The 25,600-nt window shown below is 44.1% G+C and overlaps 1 protein-coding gene across 1 annotated transcript in view; it reads right to left on the bottom strand.

The window, feature by feature from the left end:
• The window catches only part of Cacna2d3 (calcium voltage-gated channel auxiliary subunit alpha2delta 3), an 827,473-nt gene that overhangs the window by 462,013 nt on the left and 339,860 nt on the right, over window positions 1–25,600 (bottom strand). The window contains exon 5 of the mRNA XM_059274534.1: window positions 14,522–14,684. Coding sequence (XP_059130517.1) covers window positions 14,522–14,684 — 163 coding nt within the window. The remainder of the gene's footprint in view (window positions 1–14,521; window positions 14,685–25,600) is intronic.

Genomic DNA, 25,600 nt, shown 5'->3' with positions numbered 1-25,600 from the left:
TGTTTTTCGAGACAGGGTTTCTCTGTGTAGTTTTGCACCTTTCCTGGAACTCACTTTGCAGACCAGGCTGGCCTCGAACTCACAGAGATCTGCCTGGCTCTGCCTCCCAAGTGCTGGGATTAAAAGCGTGAGCCACCACCGCCCGGTGACCTTGGAATTCTTGACCTATTATATTCCAAATATAAAATGTTCTTGATAGTTGAGGGAAGGCATGCCCTGCTCATGAAGCTCATCAGCAGACATACCATAGAGTCCCTTTAGAGAGAAATTTCTCTTTTTCCAGCATCATTTGTCTTAAATGACTATTACTACCACAACATGACACATCATACAGCCTACAAAGGCTGCATTCATACCGCCTTTGCCAACAACACTTTACTAGATAGATCTGCTCAAATGAACCCATCATCTGTCATTGCCACCATGATGCAGAAAGAATGTCAATCAGAAGACTGGACACTATATATATATATATATATATATATATATATATATATATATATATATATATATATATATGATTTTTATATAGATGTGTTTCTTAAAAATGACTGTACATATAAGATCTTTTTGTTCTTTTCCTCTTAACTACTAAAAATTAATACTTGCTCATACAAAATGAACAGAAGGACAAAAATAAATAAATAAAAAGTGAGCACTGTTAGTTCTCCTCAGAAATGCTCTACACAGACAACCGTCTCTGTCATTGATATTCACACGTGTACATCAGGATCTTACTGTGTCTTTGCTTCTGTGTGCCCCCTTCAACACCACTGTCAGTTGCTGGTGTACCTTTAGGCTCTTTCCCCTGACTTCTGGAAGCTTCAACTGAGTGTCTTCTGCTCATCTTTTTTATAAAACACCTAGTTAAAGCAACTTAGAAAATATTTATATATGTCTACTTGGGAGTTTCATGCAGGAAATCAATCCTACTACACATTGCCCAGACTCATGTAGAATATTATTTGAAGGTTGTGTTACTTTTGTTTATGTTGCATTTGTTTAACTCTGTGAAGCTGTGTTACTGTACCTGTCTAAAACACCTGATGGTCTAATAAAAAACTGAACGGCCAATAGCGAGGCAGGAGAGAGAAATAGGCAGGGCTGGTAGGCAGAGAGAATATATAGAAGGAGAAATCTGGGAGAGAAAAAAGGAAGAAGTAATTGGAGAAAGAGGAGGACTCTAGGGGCCAGCCACCCAGCTACACAGCAAGCCATGGAGTAAGCATAAGATTTACAGAAGAGAACAGGAAAAGCCCATAGGCAAAAGGTAGATGAGATAATTTAAGTTAAGAAAAGTTGGCTAGAAACAAGCCAAGGTAAGGCCAGACATTTATAAGTAAGAATAAGCCTCTGCATATTTATATAGGAGCTGGGTGGTGGGCCCCCAAAAGAGTTAAAACAACTAACAACAGACTCAACCTTGGTATAAGCCTCCATAACACTATAACTCTTGCACTCTATCTGCAAGTAAAACCAGCAATACATGGCTGATGTCATCAAGTTCCAATGCCCCTTTTTACTGGAGTGACAGAGTCCTTCAAGTTCCTAAGTGGCCAAACCTTGGAAAACATGCTCTTACATGACACGATTGAAGCAAACTACCTCTGCTGTGGCAGTCTCTGTTCAGGCACTCATTTTTATTAAGAAATTTTTTATTCATTTTATATACCAACTACAGATGCCCTCTCTTCCCTCCTCCATCCCCCAGCCTTTCCCCTCCCAACCCACCCCCCATTCCCTCCTCCAACGAGGTAAGGCTCCCATGGGGAGTCAGCAGAACCTGGTACATTCAATAGAGGCAGGTCCAAGCCCCTCTCCCTGCACCAGGGCTGTGCAAGGTATCCCACCATAGGTAGTGGGCTCCAAAAAGCCAGCTCATGCGCAGGGATGGATCCTTATCGTACTGCCAGAAGGCCCCTTAAGCAGATCAAGCTATACAACTGTCTCACTTATGCAGAGGGCCTAGTCCAGTCCCATGGAGGCTTTACAGCTATTGGTCTAAAGTTCATGAGTTCCCACTAGTTTGGTTTGGTTGTCTCAGTAGGTTTCCCGATCATGATCTTGATGCCCCTTGCTCATAGAATCCCTCTTCTCTCTCTTCGACTAGACTCCTGGAGCTTGGCCTGGTGGTTGGCTGTGGATCTCTGCATCTGCTTCCATCAGTTACTGGATGAAGTCTCTATGATAACAGTTAGGGTATTCACTGATCTGATTACTGAGTAAGTCAGTTCAGGCACCCTTTCCACTATTGCTAGTAGTCTAAGCTGGGGTCATCCTTGTGGATTCCTGGGAACTTCCCTAGCACCGGGTTTCTCCCTATCCTCATGATGTCTCCCTCTATCTCTTCCATTGCTCTTCCACTCTGTACCTGTTCCAGCTTGACCATCCCATTCCCTTATGCTCTCATCCCCTATCCCCTACCCTCCATTGCTCACCCCCCTCACTCTCAGTTTACTCATGGAGATCTCATCTATTTCCCCTTCCCAGGGCAATCCATGTGTCCCTCTTAGGATCCTCCTTGTTAGCTAGCTTCTGTGGAGCTGTGGGTTGTAGTCTGGTTATCTTTTGCTTTGCATCTAGTATCCACTTATGAGTGAGTACATACCATGTTTATCCTTCTGAGTCTGGGTTACCTAACTCAGGATAATATTTTCTAGTTCCATCCATTTGCCTGCAAATTTCATGATGTCATTGTTTTTCACTGCTGAGTAGTACTCCATTATGTATGTACAGCACCATATTTTCTTTATCCATTATTCAATAGAGGGGCATCTAGGTTGTTTCCAGGTTCTGGCTATTACGAATAATGCTGCTATGAACATTCTTGAGCATGTGTCCTTGTGGTATGATTGAGCATTCCTTGGGTATATGTCCAAGAGTGTTATAGCTGGGTCTTGAGGTAGACTGATTCTCAATTTTCTGAGAAACCCATGCACTCATTTTTTTTGAGGATCATCCTTTGAAATGACTTTTTTTCAGAGAAGTTTTACTGTCATTTCTGGAAGCTCATGATGAGTGAGGCTTTTTCAGTACCTTCTCCACTGTCCAAGGCGAAGTCTATAGGTTCACCTTTGGTTGTGCTGATTGCTTAACTATCCTACTTTGTCCTCAGACATTTTGTCTTCTGATACTTTGTCTGCAACGATAAACTCATCTGCTATCCTTTCGTTGACAAACTACCTATTTTCCACATGTTTTTTCTGTTCCATTTATACTCAGTACAAATCAGACTGAAGCCAGTAGACAGTAACCGTGCTATAGTCAGACTGAAGCCAGTAGACAGTAACCATGCTATAGTCAGACTGAAGCCAGTGGACAGTAACCGTGCTATTAGTCAGACTGAAGCCAGTGGACAGTAACCATGCTACAGTCAGACTGAAGCCAGTAGACAGTAACCACACTATAGTCAGACTGAGGCCAATAGACAGTAACCACACTAGAGCCAGACTAAGGCCAGTAGACAGTAACCATGCCACAGTCAAACTGAAACCAATAGAGAGTAACCACGCTACAGTCAGCCTGAAGCCAATAGACAGTAACCATGCTACAGCCAGACTAAGGCCAGTAGACAGTAACCACACTACAGCCTAAATGTTACACTGCCTTGAAATTTCTCTGCTAAACAAATCATTCATTTTTTTTTTTAAATTTAGACTCCTTCAAATTTTCAGGACATGGACAGAGTATAGCCAAATACTTTGTCAGAATGTAACTTGAATGACTTCTTCCTCTATTCCTGATATACCCTTCCTTCTCCTCTAAAACCTTATTGTCTATATTTCTATTAGTATTCTGGTTTCACAAAATCCTACCAGAATGGCCCATTGAGTTCTGCCTACAGAGATCTAGGGCTTTTCTAGCTCCTACTGCCAACTCTTCCACATTGCTCCTACAAGCCAGTTAGAAGGCCTCTGAACCACATGGTCAGGTTTATCAAGATAATGACTCCACATCTCAGGATAAGTTTTCCGTAGGAGCTGCTTTTTTGTTGCGATGACATCATATCTGGATAAAGCAACTGAAGGGAGCAAACCAGGCTATTGTATAAGAGAGCACAGTTCATCCTTGCAGGAAACACATGGCAGACACAGAGGCAAGGAGTGTGCAGCTAGCAATCTTTACATCTTGATGTACCCGGAAACAGAGATTCTGGGCCAACCTACAACCTTCTATCCCCAGCCCTTCAGCTCTGTGACTGACCACTAGCATTCACATCCGGTGGTTCCACCATATCCCCAAACAACCCCAAGAGCTGGGAACCAAGTATTCAAACTCATAATTCTGTGCAGGACATTTCACATTCAAACTGTAGCGCCTCCTAAACACACTGCAGTGCACGTTCTGGCTGGACAAAGCACCTTCTTTGCATTGTAAACCATTCCCTCCTTCCTCACTCATCTCCTGTGCATTTGGATGTGGAGGCTTGCAGAAGTCAGTGTGGAAATGTCTCATTTCCAGCGTGTCTGAATAGTTGGTACGTATTGGTACTCCGATGCAGAATTTGTTTTACATTTTTAGAACGCTTTCTGCTGTAACACCATTTGATGAAGGGAGGAGATTGGAAGTGTTTATGTAAAATAAGAGTACTTTTCATTTCAGATGGATTTTTCACATGCTGGGAAGAAAATAGCACAATTTGACAAAAACAGAGACTTAAATTTTCTGCATATATGAAGTGTGCATGTAAACATCCAGGACACAGCTTGCTGAATACTCGGGCAGAGCCTCAGGGTAGTAGAAATGGTGGCAGGCAGGGCAGAGGACAGAGAAGCTGTGTGTCCGGGGGGTTCAGGAGTCACCACGCTGGGTTCATATGACTTGCCCACTTTACGGAGTGATTCACAGCCAGTCTCATAACCTCAATTTTCTCATCTGGAAACCAAGAATAATAGCTCCCACATCACTGAGTTATGTGTAGGATGACATTGTGTTAAATCACATGCCTGGCATGTAATAAACACCATGTGTTAACTATAGGAAGAAAATTAATGGAGGTCATGTCTACAAGGACATTCTTGTTGGTAAACACTTGGACAGAAAGTTCCCTTAGCGTGGATTTGTGAAGAACAGCAGACTGTGAGAAAAGACTTCCTTCATGCCTCTGTCAAGGCTAGTGCCACACAAGAGCTAGAACCCCCAGGCTCCTGTGAGAGCCCTGAGTCCCAAACAAGAAGAAAGTGATCATTACTAGGTCAAGCCATGCACCACGCGGTTGACCATGACACTAATGAGAGGCATGTCGACTTCCACATGAAGAGCTTCTCTAAGTCCAAGGAAAATGAGTGAGTACAGGGCACATGTGCATATGGGGACAAGGCCACCTAAGGAAGGGACAGCTCAGCCTCCAACACCTGGCACTCTGGCCTAAACTACTTGCCATTTACTGAGTTCCATGAATTACAACTAAAGTACTAAGTTTCTGAGATATAGGAGAAAAATGAATGCCACTTGGCTCAGCGTCATAGACATCCCCAGGCGTGAGCCATGCCACCAGGGACTTCACTGACACCCTTCTTAGAATGACACTAACAATCATGACTGCCTCAAAGCTTTTACCATGTAATGCCACAAGGCCCAATGCTTAACATACACTGCTCCATTTCTACCTCACAACCACTCCCAGAGCTAGGTGCCGCCACAACGCCCATTGAATACACAAGCAGGAGTCAGGTCTTAGCCCTCTGTGAGAATGGCGCCCTGAGTCACCAGGGAAGGAATATTACACGTATTTCACAGGCCATGAGCAAGCGCAGTGTTAAGCACTCTGGACATTACTACCAAGAAAGCCTGGGGCTGTCCACAGGACTTCCTGCCTGTCTCCATATTGCTTGTTAAATCTCAGAGACCAACTTGTGTTTCCTCAGCAAAGCGGTTCCTCTTTCACAGGCAATAACATGGGTTACAGGCTGAACTGAACCAGGGAGAGCGTTCTTAATCTACATTCCCACCTGTTACCCTAGCTGCAGCACACACTGTGGCCATTTCCTGGATGCTAAAACTCCTTCCATTACTCCGCCATTCCAAACAGTCCAAGTGGCACGTGCCCAAGTGAGGTTATCTAGAAATAAATTCCCATTTTAAGTCATTTTTTTAAGAAGTAAAATAAATCAATTGCACACTTGGACTCTCTACAGTTATTGTCCTGTTTCATGAATGTCAGAATCAGGACAGCGGACTGGAAGAGAACACTGTCAATCATTGTTATGTGGCCATGATTCCTTCCTGCCCCAACTTTCCTCCTAAAGTTTCTCTAGCCTAGGGCTGGCTTCTATCCCACAGCAAGACTCCATTTGCTTTCCACATCTGTAAAAGTGGGATATTAAGAAGATGAATTAAACAACCCAGAGAATAGTACCACACGAGGAACACACTTACAGACCACTGGCTTCTGAAACAGACAAAGAAATGTAAAACTTACACACAGATGGCACAAAGGACCAACAAACAGGCAAAAGGGCCAGAGGTCTGCTCACAGGAGGATTCAGTGATTTCTGTGGAAAACACAGTCATTCTGGGTTCTCTGATACATCCCCAAAGAGATGAAGGGGCAGCTCTGTACCCCAAGTTCAAGGAATGATACTCATGTAAAAGAAGCTGAATATAATACGACGAACAGAAAAAGGAGAGAGAAGGGCTGTCTCAGAACTCTTGGAGGACATACATGAGAGGCCAGAGAATGGCTCCGGGGAGAAGGCTAGGGTCATAGGCAAAGAAGCAACTCTGAAGCTTCTTTGGAAGCCTTTCCTAGATTCTTAGGGAAGGATAGCTCTGTCCAGATGATAGGGAAGGGAGAAAGCAACCCAGACAGATGCAGATTTGAAGTAATGGCTGCTCAGGAAGATTAGAGTCCTGGAATCTAGCATGACCAGGACAAAGCTGGGCAAGCTACCCTGTTAAAAATGGCGGTGATCTGGATTGACATTTACTACTGTACTTTAGCCTCCCAACAGTAGTGATGCTGGGAAGGGACATCTGTTCTGGGAGGTAAGCATTCTCTTCAGGTTTGGACAGGGTAATGTGGGGGCATGTGCCATCTGCAGTTGTCTATAGTCTAGATTGGAATGTAGAGTCCAAAAGAATCATACCTACGGACCAGCACTCGTGGTACTGGAACATACTCGGCATGCTATCTGAGGAGAAAGGTCATCATCAATATCAACCCATTACAAACCCTTTGACCTACGACACGACCTGCCTGCAAGACACACTGGTGTAATGGCTGCACACATGTTATGGGAGTAACCAACCATTTTTTTAAATTGGATTTAAGGCCCACTCCATGAGATGGAACCCAATATTTGCCACTGCTAAAGTGGCCAAGAACTGGGACTGGAAAAGCCTTGGGTCTAGGGGAAAACCTAATACTATTATTTTGCTAAAGGAACATAGCAACAAACTGACTCCTAATAACGTACTGTTACAACCATAGATCAGTGCTGACTCAACCCACATTAGAAAACTTCTTCTTGTAGTCGATGGGAATAAACACAGAGGCCCACAACTGGACAACATAGAGAGAGTGAGAGACTTGGGAGCACTCATTCCTAAACAGGATGTCTTCACTACTGTCCACTCCCACCACTCCACCACCACCCCAAGGCTCAGGGATCTCCAGGGAAAGGGAGGTGTAAAGATGGTTAAGAGCCAGAGGTGATGGGTGACTCCAAGGAAGCGGCGGACTCCAAGAAACAGATGTCCCTTCCCAGCATCACTACTGTTGGGAGTCTAAAGTACAGTAGCAAACGTCAATCCAGATCACTGCCATTTTTAACAGGGTGCCTTGCTCAGCTTTGTCCTGGTCATGCTAGAGTCCCGGACTCCAGTCTTCCTGACACACAACAGGACTAGTGCACTTATGAACTCACAGAGACTAGAGAAGCACACACAAGCACAGGTTCAAGCTGGGCAGGGTTTCAGCACTGAGAGGAGGGAGTGGACACCCGACCCCACCTCTAACCTAGAACTTATCTGGAACTGATTCCCATTAGCGAAGGGAAAACCAGTTTTCTCCAATCGAGTGTCACTGGCTATATCAACCACACTCTACGGCAGGCCCATGCCCAGGAGTAGTCGGCCAACACAAAATGGACTCAATAGTAGTTTTGAGAACCTTCAGTTTCATTTTGCCATTTTGGCTTTTTTTTTTTTTTTGTCTTACTGGATTTTGTCTGTTTTGATTTTTGTTTTTGTCTCTTGGTTTTTGTTCTGTTTTAAAAAAGAAGAGACAGAGAGAGAGAGAGAGAGAGAGAGAGAGAGAGAGAGAGAGAGAGAGAGAGAGAGCGAGCATAAAGTTGGGTCGGTAGGAAGGTGAGGAGGACCTGGGGGAGGGGAAATGTGTTCGAAACATATTGCATAAAAGTGTTAATTAAAAATGACTTAAAGTTACCATTCACCAAGGGTAAGAAGAATAAATCTAAAATGAACAAAGTACCGGGTGTCTTGTGCCAGGCACTGTGCTGAATGCTAGGATCCCACCTACTTCAGATAACTTTCAGCCTTATAGACCAGGAAACAGAGGCTCCCAGGGTGAAAGGTTTTCTCCAGTCCCCCAAGCTCGTCCCTCCATTATTCCAAGCCTCCCTGGAAGCTTTGGAAACAAACCTACAGCACCACAGGGCAGAGGCTGGAGTGGAAGTAGCCCAGGGATATAAGAACAGTGTCACATAAGATTTGGGTAGGGACAACACTGGTAGCTAGAGTGATCCCACCAAGTTCTGCCTCATGTGGTGTCCTTGGACTCAATGCCAGACAGAGGAGATGGAAAGATTTCCTTGCAGAATGGTAGTTCCCATTGCAGCTTATACCCTAAGGAATTGCTGTCACTGAGACACTGGGAGGAGTCATGCTCATGTACTGACCACACACATAGACAGCAGGAAGCCGTAGGGACCATGCACCTCTAAGGGAGGTTACATGACATGCATCCATGCATCCATCCTTCTGTCTACTCGTGGACAATCTCGAAGCCAAATATAAGCCTGTAGTGTTGAGAGGCACAAAAGGCCCTGTGATACCTTTCTTACATTAACACCACTTCCAAGAAAATACCAGTGTGGGGACGTGCGTATGTGCACACATGCTGGTCTATGTCTGTGTGTATGCACATAAATGGGGAAGTGTGAAAGAGCTGTCTATTAAACTTGAACCTCTCCACTCACACCATAGCTTCTGTCAGAGGTAGTTCTGGGGCCTTCCTGAGGACTATAGTAATTAAGCAGCTACAAGGCTAGGGAGATAGATGTCTTGCCTGTTTTTCTCTGGAGCTGAAGCTTTGCTTTGGTCTGTTCTCTGATCTTGACCCTGAATTCTATTCTATAGCCCTCACCTACATACTCCATAGGAGTCAGTAGACAGGCAGGAAAGCAGGAGCCAAGCCTCCATGGGCTTCAGTTCAGAATCCCAAGGAGAAAACAAACCATTAGAGTTGGAATTCATTTCTAACATGACCAGGTCAGCCCTAGTGCTCAGCAACCCCCTCCTCCTATGTTGCCCCCACCCACATATGCCAAAAAAAGGGCAAGAGACTTTAAACAGCTTTTTAAAGGGTTTGTGAAGGCTTCTTGCACATCAAATGGCTCCTCATAAACAACAGTTTAATGATTTCTGTGTAAACAAATCAGAAACATATGGATTAAATTTTCTTCAAAATATACACATGTAATTAAGGGGGAAAGTGCTTGGCAAAATGCATTTTGCATTTTATCAAGCTCAACATTTGAAAAATAGGTTGAGACATCTGACAGATGCAAAACCAGAGCGCCCGCCTGTCCTACAACACATACTGGTCCTCTTAGCAGGAGACCGGAGTCTGCCTCATTAGATCTTGGCTCTGTCTCTGAGCTGCCTAGAAGAACCTGTTACAGTGTAGCAGAAAAACCAGTTCCTCAGACTCTGCAACATCCGTGATGGGTCTTCCAGAAGCTGCTTTCGTTTTGCAGGCCCTCCAAGCACAGCCTAGCCTGGCAGCCTATACCTGGTCTTACCGATACTTCTTCTGGGAAGTCTAGCACATAAAGGAATATCCTAGGCTACATCCTGCAGTTCACACCTTCTCATAACCTCTGCTGGAGTAGTGTATCCCCGCCATCCCCCTCCATGACTGAGCAATGAAAGGAAGAAGCAGAACTGGGTACTTCTGAGCCTTCTCTTCTTCCATGCCTGGATTAAGTGCAACCGTGTTTTCAGTTGTACCTTTCACCCATTTGTTCCTTGCGGCAAGAATCTGTGGTCTGTGTACCATATCCAGGCTATCATAGTGCGGTTCCTTCCCTCACAAGCTCATCATCCTGGAGAGCACCTGCACTCTGGGACTCCATGCCCTAGCCTTCCTACCACAGCCCTCCAGTCCTGGGTCACACACATTCCTCTCCCCTGGATCTTCTCCAAGCAAGGCCCAGACTCTTCTTCCTTCTGAGTCCTCTCTGGGGTGAGTGCATCCCAATGTACACTACACAACTCTTCCTGGCCAAGTTGTCAACTATAGCTGCCTAGCCTCGTGGCTTTCATGAGCTTCTGATGGCTCTCCCATCCTCCCACGACCTGACTAAACTTCTGAGACTCTGTGGATCGTTTCTTGGACTATACCAGAAGTTGCCAGAGCCCAGCCTCCCGTGCTCAGCACCCCAGCCCCACTAACCAGAAAACTCCCTCAGTCTCAGAGTTTAGCTCCTCAGTACCTCCTAAAAGACTGACTTTCTAATGCCACTTACCCTGAGATGAAGTGTTAACTATAAATTTTAAGGGACACATACATTGAAGCCACAGTGTTTATACTATATGGCCACCATGTGCCAGACATCCTTACCTATGCTTAATTTTTAACAAAGTCTCCTCAGGCAAGTCATTCATTATCCAGTCCAAATCATGGTTGAAGAAAATGAGATGCACATTTGTATGTAGTCACAGGTGTGGTGGTGGTGGGGTAATCCATGGAGGCATGAGATTCTCAGTAGGCAGATTCTGAAGCTAGCTCTAGCTCCCAGCAGCCCCCATTCCAAGCAACCTTATTCTAAGCCTTCTTTCTTTCGTAAAAAGTTTGTAAACCACCCAAGGTCTTTTCAGTTTCTTTTCCATTTGGATCAGCCAGAGTAGGTATCTATTGCTTAAAAAAAAAACAAAAACATGGAACAGCATAGTGCTGGCTGACTAGGAGAGCAGACATCAGCAAATAATCTACCTGCAGGGGCTCAAGACACAGGGACACTAGGCTGACTCTGTAGGCTCCCTGCCCTCAGAGAAAGAAGTCCAATGGCAGAATGAAGGCACAGAAACAGGACATGCCCAGAACAGAGCCAAGCTGCACCAAGGCATGTACACCCCTGAGGTCTGAAGACCCAAAGGAAGCTGCATTGGAGCTGCTTTTATAGGATGGGCATTGGAGAAGCTGAGATAGGGAAGGCAAGAGTAATAGAAATGGATGGTGAGTGATGAAAGGAAGAGAAAGATATGCAAGGAATGGAGGGGCTATCACCTGGGTACACAGAGGAGAGAGATGGCAACAATGGTGTTGATTTGGAGAACAGGGCATCTTCTTCCACACATATACATGGTCCACATGCATACGTATACACCATCCCTCACATAACGCCTAATATGTACTCGTGTGTATACATCCATATGTGGCGTGTGCATATAAATCTTACATGCTTTCACCTTCTTAAAGTGTGTCCTACTGGTGATCCCTGGGGCTTCATGCACTCTGAGATACCAACACAAAATCAGAAACTTAGTGAAACACTGTGAAATTAATTTGTGATTGTTTTTATAACTCAATGGTAGATTTCTTGGGTGTGCATAGTTTTGTAAATTATATTGTGTTGCAATGTCAAAGGTTGGACATGCCTAAAAGGTATTCAACACAGAGTGCATGCTTTTCCAATCCTCTGCCAGATCACTGGCAGCCTCACAAAAGCCCCTGCCCTGGGCTTCACTTCTGGAAGACACTTACAGCTCTAAAGGCCTAGATGGTCCCATCTCTAAGAGTCAGACTCACAGCCCCAGGGATCTTCTAAGAACAGTTAGTAAAGACTCTACTATATCCGGAGCCCAAGACTACTCAAAGGCTTGTCTAAAGAGTCCCCAAAAAAAACCAGCTCTTTTGACCCCCTGTGGGACTTGCACACCTGTCACCACTTGTGAAGCTGCAGTATCTTTTACGCCTATGACAATGGCAGCCACAGAGTGGCAACCACATGGGGAAGCACCGTCCTGGTTGCTAAGGAGGCAGAAACCAGAGGGGAGACATTTTAGAGTTATCCGCCACTTTCATCTACAGTTACTGGAAATTCCGCCCAACAATGAAGTACACAGCAGCAACTTAGAAGCATCAAACACTGCCGTGTGCTCACCGGGTCCAAACTGCAGCGGGGAGAAGAACCGTGTGCTGGTTTTCTTTGCTGAAGGCAAGATTTCCACCCCAGGGATGTGAGAGCCAGTGAACAAGCCCAGAGCATGTGTTTTGTGTACATGTCGTCAGTAAATACATCTGAGCGGGAGGCCTTCTAAACATGAAATATATTTCTACAGCTTGAAAAGAGACTTTGGGAGGCTGGTTTGAGTTAGAGTCCAGAATTTTCTTAAAGTCCCCCTCTCTCTCTCCTATGGGCAGTTACTCCCTGCCTGGCTGAGACAAGATATAGCCCCTGGCTGACCCTGGTTCACTTTCCATAGCCTGGCAGGGTTGGACCTGGGCAGGAGATGACAGGCAGATCCCATGAGGACTGCCAAGGATGACTTAAATCTAACTATTTAACTCCTATAACTCAAACTGTCAGACTGTTAGAATTCTGTCTAGCAATCTTCATGATGCTATTGTAAAGCCCATGTGACCAATGACAATCTGAGTCCCTTATACATCACTACCATTAGAAGGTACAATTATGCCTTTAAATCCCAGGATGCAATTACATCTCTATCATGGCGCTAATCTTTCAAGCAACCTTGAAGTCACCGTCATGTTTTAAAAGACCATTCTGGATTGTTTCATGTCTGAAATGACTCTATAAAATCATGTTCATTTTTCATCTTCTGTGCAGAACATATTTAACGCTAGAAATGGCTTTTCCTGCTAGCTACACTGCACAAAATGGCAGTTTCATTTAAGTCTTCAGCAGCTATTACCACTCTCCTGGAGGACTAACCTCTATTGGGCAATGCTGAATGCCAAGCCAAGGCTCCATCTGTGGTCTAAGGAGCCTAGACATGGCCTAGCCCCAAGTCCTCTGAAAGGGGTGTAGGTTGCTATCACCTTTTAAAAGGGGGCTGAGAAAGAATAGCGATTCATTCCCTAGCCACATGAGCAAGGGAAGGTCTGCTCCCTGGACTTCACTGTCCTCTCACTCTGCAGAGACGGAACTACAGTGTTGACACCCAGTCTTCCAGTTATCTCATTACCAGCCTGTTCCATACCAGACTGCAAATGCCTTGAAGAAGGTGGCTATGTTTGGTAAACCATGGGATCCCTAATAACTGTCAGAATAGTTAGTGAACTGGGGGCTGCCTCCCCGGACTCTGAAGGGAGAGTAATAGGCAAACCAGGACAGGGAGTTATGAAGTGTCCAGCCACAAGACACGGGCACAAGAAAAATGTCCTCGAGATACAGAGTTGGAAGCTTATGGTTGACCACGCCCCTTAACTGGTGATTCGGAGCAATTCAGCAGCTTAGCTAACAGGTGTGTGATTTCCCCAAATTGACAGCTCAATGCATAAAGCTACACAACATCATTCTATACCCTCTGACTATGTAGCCCAGGCTGACCTTAGAAGAGGACATATTCCTGCTTCTTCTCCCTACAAAGCATTGGAATTACAAGTGAGTGCCACCATAGCCAGCTTGTACACAATTATTATTCCCATCACAGTGGAAAGGAATTGCGATCTCCACAGAAGGGGTGGTGCATCTGGGGTCACCACCAGAAGCAGGTGTAACAGGGAGACTAACCAGTACCCTCGGATGCCAGAGCCCAGTCTTTGGCCACTGAATTTCCAACTCAAATGGGCAGACAGGAATGTCGGGAAAATCACTTCAGTGTCCATGTGTAGAATGGATTTGAGGGAGTCAAGCCTGGACACACAGAAACTTGTTATGTCCACACGTCTCTGTTCTGGAAGGAAAGAGGACAACACACAGCTTGTCTCACAGAAGCTCCCTAACCCTTAAATACCATCAAGCAAGGAAAGCAGGCAAAGGAAGAGACAAGCTGGGTTAGTAAGCATGTTTAATCTGGTGAGGTGATTTTGCAGATAAATGTGTTAAAGGGATACAGTCATGCTTCCAACTTACACAGTAGCTAGCCAGTTGTAACAGAGACTGCAGAGAGGCAGGCAGAGCAAAGAGACTCACAGAAAAAGCCTGCTGATCTCTGCACTGCACATGAGCATGAAGGAGAGAGCATCCAAGCAGACAGGTTCATGTTTAACCCACCCAGGGGATACTTGGAATAGTTAATATGTAGAGATGTGTGTTCCTCAGTCCACCAGCTTCTGTCCTCTAATGGGAGCAGTAGCAAGGGGTCTTACCTTTGTTGTACATGTTCGTTGGCACTTGGACATCACTCAGACTGATGTTCACAGGCAAATTATTAAAGTGGTCGTTGGGGGCTAAGATGAATTCTTTCCCCAGTTCCAAGAAGTTCCCGTCTTTGTCCCTTTCATTGATCAGCACGGCATTGAAGTATTCATACTGAAAGAGAAAGTCAGAAGTATTAGAGGTCGGTGGCTCAGAGATAAGGGCTGGAACCTCCAGGCAGACCTGGGCATACAGAGTGTGCTGTCTCCTGCTTTTGTGATGCCCATCTACTTATGGAATGAGTATCTGCCACATTTGCCTGGGTGCCATAGCATTAAAGGAATATTTGCCAATGCTATTCAATATTCTTGAAAAAAAGAAACCTTTATCTGAATACAGAGAAAATTGCTCTAAAACATTTTATTCTTTGTAAGTTGAAGATGAAACATGTCCTAAAGTAGCTTACACATTTAAGTTGACAAATCAATGGATAAGAAAGTCTATACTATGTCAGATCACCACACTTGTGGAAAGATAATGAAACAGGTCAGTAGCAGGAGGGGAAAGGATGCATCTTTACACAGAATGCTCAGGGAAGGCTTCACTGTTATGACAATCTTGCAAAGGAGCATAATGAGGTGAGAATGTCAATTGAGAAAAGATCTAGAGGGAGTGTCTCCATGAGAGAGGGCAGCAAAGAAAAGGACTGTTCTGCAAGAAGCTTCCCACAAAAGGCTTTGTCCACACCAGCTCACATACAAACAAGACTGACTTCATTATGGAAATGAGCCTAAGGTCTTCGGGGGTTAACACATTTGATTCTTAATATACACTTATTGAAAACTACAATGCTAATAAGTAGGTCTGGAATTCCAACACTAATGATCTACCCACCCCCAGATTCATGCTATCACCAATTTTACAATATTGCAAGACACGCAGTTGTTATGTTTGGTTAGAACTCACAGATCGGGATTGTAAAAGAATTATAATGAAGGGGGTAAACGGAAAAATATCCATGGACAGCATGCAAAAACTGGGCAGCACAACAGCAGAGTGATGGCTAAACTACAAGAGAATCAACATAAAATGCTAAAATTAAAACACAGAAACATATAAAAAAGCCTTTGATGGACAATGAAACTGGACACAGCTAAAGAAAAAATCAGTAGGCTGGAAGGTATGTCAATGGAAATTCCTCCACCAGAAAACCAATGGGAAAAATTAAAATTAAAAAAAAAAACTATGGAACAATTGCAAATCATGGAGTGCATGTATGCAGAAGGAAAAGAAAGTAAATAGGAAAGTCTACACTGGCACTTAACATATTCAAACTGTAGAAAACCAAGAATAATTCTTGAAAGAAGCTAGATGGGAGAAATGATTTATCTAGACAGGACTATATTGGCCAACCTTGGTTGTCAACTTGACCACATCTGGAATCAACTAAGTACCTGGGCATGCCTGTGAGAATTTTCTTAATTGGGTCATTTGAGGTGGAATAAACCCACCCTAAATTAGACCATACTTTCATAACAGGACATGAGAGACAGAAGCTTTTGCATTTTGCCTGCTCGCCCTCACTCTCCCTAGCAAGTTTATCTATCCCGCTGCTATTAGAACCTACTTCTTCGGGATTCTAACATATACTGAAGACCAGGTGAGACACCCAGCCTTGTGGACTGAACCACCATCATATTCTTGGCCTTTTCGTTGGGAGACAGCCATTGTTGGAGTAGCCAAACCACAGGTTGTAAGCTGCTGTACCAAATCCCCTCTTAATATATAGATTCCTTCTAGTTCTGGTACTCAAGAGTAGTGGTTCTCAACATGTGGGTCGTGACCCCTTTTGGAAAACCTCTATCTCCAAAAATGTAGCAGGAATCTTAGAAGGTCTTATTAATAAAATGAAACCTGAGGCCAGTTATTGGGGTGAACGCTGGAAGATCAGAGAAGCAGAACAAGCCACAGTTTCCTCATCTCGCCAATTCCTCAGGTGATCCTGTTTCCTCAGACTAGAAGCTTCTGAGTCCTCATTCAAATGGATCTCAGCTGAACTGCTTCTCAAAAGCCTGAATGCTTAACCAGCTAAAAGCTTCTAGTTTCTGGTCTTCACGCCTTATATACCTTTCTGCTTTCTGCCATCACTCCCTGGGATTAAAGGCTCGTTTTCTGGGATTAAAGGCGTGAGTCACCATGCTTGGCTGTATCCTTGAACACACAGAGATCCAGGTAGATCTCTGCTTCTGGAATGCTAGGATTAAAGTCATGTACTACCACTGTCTATCCTCTATGTTCTGTTCTCTCACCCCAGATAAGTTTATTAGCATGCACAATATTTCGGGGAACACAATACCACCACACAAAAATATTTATTCTATGACTGATAACAGTAGCAAAATTACAGTTATGATGTGACAACAAAAATAATTCCATGGTTTAGGGTCATACCAACACGAGGAACTGTATGAAAGGGCCGCAGCATTAGAAAGGTTGAGAACCACTGCCATGCTAACTAATACAAGAAGCAAGAATATTGCATCATACTTCTCTTCACAAACCATGAAAGCAAGAGGCAAATGGAGTAAACTGCTTGAAGTACTCAAAGGAAATCAAAACCACCTAGGTGGTACTGTGTATCCAAAAGTGCTTGTCCTCCACATATGAGCAAGAAATGAAGATCTAGTCACATAGAAGTGGAGAGGATTTGTCTTTAGTTCAAAGCTCTTCATCGAAGGAAATGTAAGCAGGTCAGAAAGCACAGTTTACAGAAAGACCATAAGGTGGGAATAAATGAAGATTTTTTTTCTGTATTCTTAACTGATCTAACATGTAAAAGCTTCTTCAAAATAAAGACAGCAACAAGTTATTGGATGATAATAGTTTGTGGATGAGGGAAAGGAATTGTTTCAGCTGTAAGAGACTGAGGGTGGGGCAGGGGATGAGAAATGCTCTGTGCTCTGGTTTGAAGATGCTTCCTACAAAGTTCAGTTATGGCCAGTGTGATGACAGTAACAGACAACTGTATTGTGAGGTTCCGTCCTCACGGATGAGATTTGGTACCCGGATAGAAGGGTGTGATAGGGGAGTTCATCCCACTTGCTGACCCACCTCCTATCATGTCAAAATGGTGTTTCTCTGACAGAGGACACAAAATCAACCAGCTTGGAAGAGGGGAGCAGATTCCACCCAACACCAAATACACTGGCATCTTTCATTTGGTCTTCTAACCTCCAAAACATGAAGAAATACATTTCTGTTTCTATTAACCATCTAGTCTAGGATATTCTTTTATGGCATTACAAATGCACTAAGATAAGGCAATTTCATCTATAAGGCAATTTCACTACTGATGTAGTAGTACAGGGTATGTAAAAGCGAAGACCAATGGAACTGCAAGGAGAAACATAAAGCCACCACTACACTACACACATCAGTGCTTTGGTTAGTTATTGTTGGGCTTCTTGGGCAAAAACATAGTAACAATCTAGATGAAGTGAACGACAGCACAAATTGAACTGAATTGGCATTTGTATAAAAAAAAAGTCATCCAGTAAGAACGGAATATATTTGTTTGCCTCACATGTGAGGGTACTTGCTCCAAACACTCGGCAGGATAGACTACATTTGGGGTCACGATATATATGCTTTCCAAATTTAAAAGAATATGAGTCACACAGAGCATGTTCCTTGTCCATAGTGGATTAAAGCAAAACTGAAACAGACAGCATATAGATTCCCAGTCATCGGTGGCTTAAAAAATATGCTTCTAAATGACACACGGACCAAAGAAAAGACTTCGGAGAAATTTTAAACCATAAGAAAATGATAGTTACAAGTGATCCAAACACATGAAACAGTTCATGGGGGCAGGGCAGGGAAATCGCAGTACCTGAGTCTATTATAAAAGGAAACAAGATCTAGGAACAATCACCTAAGCTTCTATTGCAGTAAACAAAAAGACAGGAGCACATTAAATCTGAAGTAAGGGGGGTTAAAATGAGGTGGTATTTCTTTTAATCTGTAGAACAGAATTCAGTGAAAAAAGAACCAGGAAATGAATAGAGAGAAATCAATGGAGGCAGAAGCCCATTCTTTGAGAAGAATCATTACAGCGAAAAGACACCAAACAAAATCATCAATGAGATGACTGGACATGAGACAAGAGTCCAGGGGACACCAGGTACAAGGTACCCAGGGTTCTGACCCACTGTCATTACTGAGTGCACTTAGCTCTCCCAGGTAAGGAGTTGTAACAGTACCTCTGAAATCTCTAAAACTGTGTCGCTGGGAATGTTAATGGAGACCCAGTGCCAGGACTTACACTGATTTATATTGGGAGTTGGTCTTGTAATAGTTTTACTTGGCAACTTAACCTAGTTGACTTTTATACAACCTAAGAAGTGTAGTACTGTAGCCAATGAGGTCTATCTGAAGTATAATTATTGCTGATTGAACTTTTCCCAAACACAGTGCATTGTAACAAAGACTAAAGGTAGAAAAATACCATCAAAAGTCTTACAAGCCTTCCATCATAACATAATATGTTAGTCATGTTCTGTCACTCCGACCAAGTCCCTGAGAAAAACAACGGCAGAGTGTTTGATTCACAGTTTATGAGGCTGCAGTCCATGCCCCGCTGTTTTCTGACACGAGAGCTTGCTAGAAACAAATTGTTCCTCTCCTGCCTGCCAGCAGACAGACAGGACAATATACACTTTTTAAGGCATCACCTGAGTGTCTTTGATGACCTACCTCCTCCAACTGAGACCCATATCCTGTCCCCCCCCCCCAATGTCATCAAATTATGCACCAATCATTGTGTTAATACTGATTAGTTCACAGCCAGCATGACCTAGCCATTTTTCAATGATGGGAGCCTTTTAGGAGGCCACTTCACATCCAAACTAAAACACATTAAATTAATGGGCTTAAATGTAAATCTATGCCTTCTGTTAGGCATTAGTTTCTTGGATATAGAGACACTAATCAAAAAAATAATTTGGGGGACTTTATAAAAATTCAAAATTTCTTGTAATTAAATTCACCACGATAAAATACACAGGGAAGCCAGGGCTACGGAAAAGCAACAGACCTGCCAGTGACTGGCACCAACAATCCATCCTGAACTCAGATGACTCACTTAAGATTCCAGTCACCATATGGGCACATGTTACAAAAGAAGGTGTATAAACAGCCAAGGTGCAGACTAAAATATGTTCAACATCATTAGCCATCAGGGAAGTGAGAAATAAAACCTCGATCACACACTATTTCACACCCAAGGGATAGCTAAAATAAAAAACCCTGACATTAAATGTTGCCTCTGATACACAGTAACCAGAAATCTCACATAGTTGCTTGTGAAAATATAAAATGCCATGAATATTTTGGAAAAATATTTTGTGCTTTCTCACAAAGCAAAACATATACCACCCTACAAACCAGAGGTCCCTGCCGTAGGGAAATGAGAACATACACCCACAAGAAAATACTTATATGAATGTTCACAAAAGCCCCTTTCATAACAGTCCCAAAATAGAAATAACCAAAATATCCCAAGAGATGAAGGGATAAATGAGTCTTTGATATCTTCATGCAATGGGTTAGCATTTGAGAGCAAATTACAGATACACTGAATACATGAATAAATCTCAGGTGCATTATGGGCACACATGTGAGATTCCATTTGTTGAAAGTCCTAAAAAGGACAAGCCTACTATACAACTGTGAGGCAGGGTGGAGGTATTGGGAAGCTCCCCTTTTTATGTAGCGTGGGCCACATGGATTTATTCATTTCTCAGTATTCATTGGATTGAATACTAAAAACAAGATAAAATAAAAAAAACCAACTGTTTTACTGAATAGGAATGAATACCTCAAAAATATAGTCACAGAATCTTTTAATTATCTTTAAAATTATCAATTCATAAACTTTAATTTTACATATTTTATATGTATATGTGTGTTGCATACATGCATGCATAGTCACATGTGTGGGCACACATGGTGTGGGTGCATATGCTTGTACATTTAGGTGCAGGCCAGAGGTCATCATCTAGGGTCTTCCTTGATCACTGTCTACCTTATTTACTAAAGCAAGATCTCTCGATGAACCCAAAGCTTGTGGCTTTCAATAGTCTAGCTAGCTGGCTGCTCCAAGGACCCCCCACCCCTTCTCAGCCTCAGGAGTGCTGGGATTGCAGGCATGCATCCCACCTGCCTGGCTTTTGCATGCATGCTGGGGACCTGAACTCTGGTCCTCATGCTTACGTGGCAAGCATTTTATCCAACGAGCTATCTCCCTAGCCACCAATCCCCGATCTTTATAGCATCGGAATTTAAATGAACAATCCCCACCCCTCTGTTTTTTTTAAAGCACCATTTACTTAACAAGTACCATAAACAGAAATAGCCATATCTTTCTCCTAAAAGAGAAAAAACTTGATCACCAGGATCACAGGGGCTTCTTATGAGGACTCTGCTTTCTAGGCATCTCCCAAGGGCTTCACTGCCTGCCACACTTTCTCAAGCTCACACTTTGACCTCCCTACTTCCAGGGGGCTGATAGTTCCATTCACAAAAACAAAGCCAAGCCCTGCCCCCTAAATGACAGTGTAGCTGTGGCTCACACATCCTGGAGGCAGCTTCTAAACTTCCATGCAATTTGTTAAGTCTCATGACTCAGGATATAAATGAAGTAAGGATGGAAACGTAGCAACACTTTCCTAAGTGGGGAGTCATGTTTTATCAAGGACAACTGTGTGTTCAGCTTGTCCTGCCTGAGCACATGTGTCCACCTGTACTGATTTCAAAAAGTCTGCCTTATCATAAGCAAGAAGAAATATTCTTCAGGGAGGTAGGATAGCTCAGCAGGTAAAGACACTTGCTGTCAGGCCTGATGAACTGAGTTTGAGCCTTAGGACCTACATGGTAGGAGGAGAGAACCAGCTTCTGCGAGCTGTCTTCTGACCGCTATAATCATGCACACAAACACACATAAAACAATAGCAATAATAAAATAATAATTCCCCAGGCTTCAGAAGACATTGCTGTCATCACCAGGCTCAGAAACTCTGACCATGGGATTGAGGAAACAGCATGCTTAGTCGACATCACCTTAACATTTCTAACTCTTCCTCCCACGCCTAGGGTCGTTAGTGAGTGTTTGGAAGACCTACCAGGTGTGGCAGGAGCACAGAGGATATGGATCCCGAAGACCAGATGGAGCATGTAAAATACAAGACCCAAAGTGGCAAGTGTGTTGATCTCAGAGCTTGCCCTGGTCAGAGGATGAGGAATGTAGTGATTCACTAAGGGATTGTCTCAAGTTCTTCTAGAGAGCAGGACAGGCAGGCTTTTCTAGCAGCAGTTAGGCAGCAAACATCTCAGGCTTTGGAGTTTTTGCTTCAGTATTTCATACATAATGAATTGATCCATTAAAACTTAATTTACCTCTGGTTTACATAATAGAACAGAAGCTGTAGCCTTCAGTATGTAGTTGGCCAGTCCTTGCACTGGAGTGCTGTGGGGATTGGGAGAGGCAGAAATAAACCATCACAAAGTCCTTGGATAATGGAGATCTAAAAGATGTCTGGGAACAGGGTCTTAGAATCTGGGGGCCTGGACTATGTGGAGGAGAGACACAGCAATAACTAGGCTTGGAAGCCTGTGTGGGGAGATGGGGACACACAGTGACCCAGGCTAGCTGATGTGTGGGTAGAAATGGGAGCTCTAAGAAGAAGGCAGAAGGAGCCAAGGGAGAGCATCCCAGATTCTGGATGAAGAACCTGGACATTTTTAGTTGTGAGCCTAACATTTATTGGCTGGGCCATCTCTCCAGTCCTCATTTTCTAGATTTTATTTTTGATCTACAAGCATTCTTTCCACTTAGAGGGTTTTGAACAGCATCTCCAACATATATATTTGTTTAGAACTCATTTGTAGTACTAAAATATTATGCTAACATGTACATATCATAAAACACCTCTAAAATTTATATACAAGCTGGGCCTTGTGGGATGAAGACTGATGCAGGAGGATTACAAATTGAAGGCCTCCTTGGGTTACAGAGCAAATTCAAAGGCAGATAACTGTTTCAAAATGAGAAACAAAGAAAGGTCTAGGGATGTAGCTCAGTGACAGAGTATGCACCATGTGGGAGGCCCTGCGTTTAATCCCTTGTAGACCAAACCATCCAACCAACCAACCAACACAGAAAATGATACTCAAAGTGACTAGAAATAATAAAGGCCTTATTGGATGCCCTGGGGGCTCACCTTGCACATCTCAGGGACCATACTTAAATGCTGTATCCCAGAGTGGTATTTTCCAAGGAGGATCTGAGAGCTGTGAACCATGCCGCAGAATAATGACAAGGGATCTTTAGTCTAATGCATGAAGTTTGGAAACTACATGAAAAGCCAGGGTTCAGTAACATCAAAAAGAGAGCTGGAGAGACAGCTATAGGCCATTTGTTGCAAGGTTTCTCAGAGCCTTCAGCTCACTTTGACAACGAACAATGCATACATTAAACTGGGTTGGGGTTTGATGGATGTTGTGTGGAACATTCTCCAAGTTTGTCTGACAGACTACTATCCATTTAAGCATCATGGAGCTCACTGTGCATGCGTGCATGCATGTGTGTGTGTGTGTGCATGTGTGCGTGCGTGCGTGCGGGTGTGTGTGTGTGTGTGTGTGTGTGTGTGTGTGTGTGTGTGTGTCCTATCTTTTAATCGGTACACAAATCTTCATGGGAACAGTTCCATGCTGCAAGAGTTGTATCTGTGTCATATACCATGGCCTTCCCAGCCCCAGCACAGGGGCAATATTGATAACTTGGTGCTAATGGACTAGATGAGAATTTCAGCATCCACTTGGGTAGCAGGCCTTTCCTGAGTCGCACAGACGTCGCTCTGTGGTCAGCTCTGTGCATCTCCACGATGTCAGTGTTCACGTAGACTGAAGGTGGGGAAGCAGGCTTGCCAAATTTACAACACATCATGGCATCTGCCACTATTGTGGACACTGGAGTAGGTACCAGAGAAGAGGGATGAATGACCAAGAAGTGATCGGGGCTGATGCTCTGCATTGTCGCCATCAGGTGAAGAGAACAGCGGTTCCATCGTCCACCCCTCTAGCTATAAAGGTCCTCTTCTGTGCTGTTGTTGACACAGACCACGGCTACTTTCAGTTCTGATGGGGTGTGGTCCAGGTCAGGCTGGAGGTGCTATGGGTCTCCTTAGTGGAGCATGGGAAGGCTCTGTTTGTGTGCCCTCCCTGACAGGAAGGCTGTGGCCAACTGAAGCTTCTGAGACAGCATCTCTACCACAGGAAACTCAGTCCTCCTCTGAAGTATGGCCCAGCCCTTTCCTGCCACCCACAGCCTCGAAACTCATCACTCCCCAGTTTAGGGTCTGGCAATCCAGAGAGTAAATATTTTAGGTTTTGCAGACCAGACAGTCTATGTTGCAATATACAATTTGGCTATTTTAGTGAAGGCAGCCAAGTGCAAGGCATAAACAAAGTGATGTGACTGGGCTCCAATAAAACTTTATTTATACAAGCAAGCAGCTGGCAGAAGAGAGCCTGCAAGCCCTCATTTTCCTATGTCCTGCCTAGATTCTTTCTTTATCCTGTGTGACAGGAACCTACTCTCCACCAGCAAGATGTCCCAAGGCAGTACATCTCCACACTGTTAGAACCTTAGTACAATTAAATTGCGTCCGCAGACAGGGCCCAAGCACTGGGATTCCTTCAGCCCTCCCAAGAGACTCAGTATGCAGTACAGGCTGAGCCATGGTGCTTTGGAGGGTGGCTGCTGCTGCTTCCTGCTGGATAAGTCACAAAACAGAAGAACCTCAAGGCACTACTCAAGGCCCTGCTGTGTGGGTGGCAAGCATGTGATGTACCCAGCGATTCTATTCTGCCTTAAAAATCTTTTGGTTGCTTCCTATGTGTGCATGCCACAGACACAATCTCCTGCAACCTCCCAGAAAGGTGGCCCTGTACATCACACTGACTCACGCCTGAACCTGACAGGGGCAACTCATGAAACCCAGCCTGGAGGGGAGATCCTAGACACTTAGTTGAGAACCCTTTCAGTAAGTGACCATGGGCCAGGTTGTCTCCAGGGAAAGTGCAGAGACAGACAGACACATGGAATAGTAGGATAATTATGTGCAGGATAACTGAGTGTTTATAAATGCCTATGTTTGCTTCCATCATCCCATCTGTAAGATGAAGAACTGTAAATGCCTTCACGGCTGTGTGCCAAGCTCCTATCATAGCACCCAACAGAGCTAGGACAGGTAAGAACTCAACAATGGGTATCCATGGAAACAAGCTCCACCCCACCTGGAAGGTACAGACTCCTACTCTTCTCGAAGCCCTTCTTACCCTGCACGGTCTGGCTTTTTCCGTTCTTTTATGGTATTCACAACACTGGAACCCCCTGAAGGATGTGTTCTGAAGGCTGGCCCCCTTACAACCTGTTGACATCACAGATCCCTAGATGTCTGAAGCATCTGCCCTGCCCCAAAGCCCTCCTTTGCTATTCCTACTGCTAAGCCCTTTACCCAAAGGCCCTAACAGACATGACCAACCAACGACACAGAAGGACATTTTCATACTCCCAACAGGATAGGGAGAATCCCCGAGCTTCTGATTCCCATGCAGTGTGGATTTCACATTATGCACTATTCAAGATGCTAGATCCCAGGCTATCTGGCCATAAGAACCAGACTTGGGCCGGGCGGTGGTGGCACACGCCTTTAATCCCAGCATTCGGGAGGCAGAGGTAGGCGGATCTCTGTGAGTTCGAGGCCAGCCTGGGCTACCAAGTGAGTTCCAGGAAAGGCACAAAGCTACACAGAGAAACCCTGTCTCAAAAAAAAAAAAAAAAAAAAGAACCAGACTTGGGAGCTAAGTGTACAGGGAAGCACCACATTCGCTTCCTACAGCATTCTGACATACTTGGGCTCGGTTTCCTTTTCTGTAGGGTTGAGGGGGTGACTCTCCTTCAGATCTTTCTGAAGATGAGCTAGGAAGGGATAAAGTGTACAGGAGCAGTGGGCACAGTACCAACAACA

The sequence above is a fragment of the Peromyscus eremicus genome, chromosome 9 (genome assembly GCF_949786415.1).
Source record: "Peromyscus eremicus chromosome 9, PerEre_H2_v1, whole genome shotgun sequence".
In the NCBI taxonomy this organism is placed as follows: Eukaryota; Metazoa; Chordata; class Mammalia; order Rodentia; family Cricetidae; genus Peromyscus; species Peromyscus eremicus.
Note: the sequence above shows the minus strand (reverse complement) of the source record. Positions and strands in the feature narration are given on the sequence as shown.